This window comes from Anas acuta, chromosome 24 (genome assembly GCF_963932015.1).
Source record: "Anas acuta chromosome 24, bAnaAcu1.1, whole genome shotgun sequence".
NCBI classification, from domain to species: Eukaryota; Metazoa; Chordata; class Aves; order Anseriformes; family Anatidae; genus Anas; species Anas acuta.
In genome coordinates, this window is record NC_089002.1 from 7,310,009 (window position 1) to 7,312,966 (window position 2,958).

A 2,958-nucleotide genomic window follows, 5' to 3' on the forward strand; every position below is an offset into this window, starting at 1 on the left:
CTCTATTCATTTGCTCACTTTAATAGAAAAGGGGAGAGAAAACGTTTTCACCTTATCCGGGACGAAGCAGGGATGCTGCTCACCGCGGCAGGACGGCCCCGGGGGGGGAGCAGGCACCGGGGGGCGCCTCGTAACGCGGCTGGGGGGCCGGCGTCGCCCCGGGCCCAGCAGCGCTCGGGGCCGTCCCGGGGCCGAGGGAAGCTTCTCCCGCCGCCTCGGGGTGCGCCCGCAGCCGCCCGAGCTGCGGGGCTGCAGCAGCGCCCCCCGGCCGGGCCCGGTGCCGCCCGCCAGCCGCTCCCAGCGGCCCGGGCTCGGCCGTCCCTTCGCACCTCGCCCGCGACGGCTCCCCCAGGAGGCACGGGACGCGGCTCGGGGGGGGGGGGCTCCGGGGCCCGTCTCGCCCGGCGGCCCCCGAGCACCGAAGGGGCCGAGCCGCGGGGCGCCAGGGGGCAGGCGCGCACCGTGCGCGGCACCGCGGAACGGCGGCACCCGGGGAGCCGCGGCCGGGCCCCGGGGCGGGGGGGGGGGGGGTCCCGGCTCGGCGGGGGCCGCTGCCGCGGGCAGCCCTGGGCAGCGCGGGGCTGCGCGGCGGCCCCGGCCCCGCCGCCCGTCCCGAAGGGGTTAAGGCGCCCGGGGCCGGTGTCGCGGGGGGCGCAGCCTCCCCCCCTCCCCGCTCCCCATCTGGTTTCCATCGGGGCCGCGGGAGGCCGCAGCATTCCTGAGCGCTGAGCTGGAGGCGGCGCCGGCCGCAGTCTCGGACGGCCATGGGGCCCTGGCGCTGCTGCCTGCTGCTGCTGCCGCTCCTCGCCGCGGCCCCGCGCGCCCAGCAGCAGCTCATGGAGTACGTGGAGCGGCGCCTCGCCCTGCTCGAGGTACGGAGCGGGCTCCGCGCCGCTTCCCCCGCGGACCGGCGGGGCCGGGAGCGGGCCCGGGGCGAGGAGGAGCGGGGACGGGGGCGGGAGCGGAGCCGTCGGGGGGCCCCCGCGCGGCGCGGTGCGGGAGCGGTGCTGGGGGGGCGCCGGGAGGGGGACCCGGGGGGGAGCGGGAGGGTCGCGGGCACGGGACGCGAGCGCCGGGGGAGCCGCGGGGGGCTCCCGCCGTCGGGCGCAGGGGGCCGGGGCGGCTGCCACGCGTGGGCCGTGCCGCAGCCACCACCCCCCCCCCCCGCGCCCCCTCGGCCGCCCTAGGAGCGGATCTCGCAGTGGCACGAGCAGAGCAGCCGCCACTCCACGGAGCTGCGAGACTTCAAGAACCAGGTGCTGGGGATGCTGGAGGCTGCCGAGAAGGAGCGGGAGGCGCTGCGGGCGGAGGCGGAGGGCGCGGCGGTGCGCGTGGACCGCCTGGAGCGCGAGGTGGACTACCTGGAGACACAGAACCCCGCGCCGCCATGCGTGGAGGTGGACGAAACGCTGATGGAGAAGCAGGTGGCCACGGCTAAGCAGAGGAAGAACGAGAAGTACACCAAGCTGACCGGTGAGAGCCTGCTGTGACTTCTCAGCGGGGTGGCCCCGGGTGCAGGGTTGCCCCAGGCTCGGTCACATCGTGGCATTGACTCCCCAGCAGGGTCTGTGGTGTCTGTGGCACAGAGCCCTGGACGCCTGCAGCTGCCCGGGAGCTGCGTGCAGAGCCCAGGCCAGAGCCTTGGGCATCTCCCTGGCTGAGCTGGGCTGGGCTGGGGGTGGCTTCCCTAGCCCAATGCACAGGAACAGAATGGGGCTTACTGGTGCCAGCGGGGATGGCACTGCAGCCTCTGCAGCAAGTTTGCAAGGGAGTTGCCTGGGGACTGGGGTGGGACACACCAAGACCTGTGTGCATTGAGCACAGGGTGACCCCAGCATGGGGCAGGAACAGGAACCTCCCTGCCTGCAGGGCCGGGTGGCTTTCAGGCTTTCACAGCTGCTCAACTCTTGCAGATTGCAGCGACACCATTGCGAGCGTCAGAGCCATGAAGATCCTGAAGCGTTTTGGCAGCTCCTCAGGTCTCTGGACCAAGGATGCTGCAGGAAACTCTGAGAAGATCTACGTCTTTGATGGCACTGCCAACGACACGGTGTATGTCTTCCCCCGCATGCGGGAATTCACCCTCTTCTCTGCCACACGCAAGGCTGCCCGCATCAAGCTGCCCTACCCCTGGGTGGGCACCGGGCATCTTGTCTATGACGGGCACCTCTACTACATCCGCCAGCAGGGCCCCTTCCAGGTGATCAAGTTCAACTTGGCCAACAAGACGGTGGTGGACAGCTCGGTGTTCCCAGCCGAGGAGCAGATTCCTGTCTTCGGGCTCTCCCCCTTCACCTACATTGAGATAGCAGCAGATGAGGAGGGGCTCTGGGCCATCTACGCCACCAAGGAGAATGAGAAGAACATATGCCTGGCCAAGCTGGACCCCACCTCGCTTGACATCGAGCAGATGTGGGACACGCCATGCCCACGGGAGAACGCCGAGGGCGCCTTCGTGGTGTGTGGGGCGCTGCACGTGGCCTACAACACCCGCCTGCCCAGCCGCTCCCGCGTGCAGTGTGTCTTTGATGTCAGTGGGACGCTGGCCCCCGAGGATGCCTCCCTCGTCTACTTCCCCAAGCGCTACGGCTCCCACTCCAGCATGAAGTACAGCCCCCGGGAGAGGCAGATCTATGCTTGGGATGACGGCTACCAGATCATCTACCGCATGGAGATGAAGAAGAAGCTGGAGGTCTGAGGGGCCACGGCAGGGCCCCCCAACACCTCTGGCAGCCCTGCCCCAGTGAGCGCAGCCCTGTCCCTCCTGCCCTGGCATGGGGTGGCACTTCTGCCCCGTATCCCATCACTGTGAAAGGGTGAAATGCTGGACGCCCGCCCCAGGCCTCCCTCCACCTGCCAGCATGGGGTGTCCCTGCCTATGACCTCTCTGAAGAAACCTGGACTAATTAAACAAGGCTTTCTTCTCTGTGATACATTGAATAAATGCTATGCAGCTCA

The 2,958-nt window shown here is 69.8% G+C and overlaps 1 protein-coding gene across 1 annotated transcript; it reads left to right on the top strand.

The window, feature by feature from the left end:
• Positions 1–554: 554 nt before the first annotated feature.
• On the top strand, positions 555–2,958 carry OLFML3 (olfactomedin like 3). Its single transcript, XM_068659771.1, has 3 exons — positions 555–872; positions 1,188–1,473; positions 1,914–2,958. Exons 1-3 carry the CDS (start codon positions 765–767, stop codon positions 2,696–2,698), a joined length of 1,179 nt encoding a protein of 392 aa, XP_068515872.1. The 5' UTR covers positions 555–764; the 3' UTR covers positions 2,699–2,958.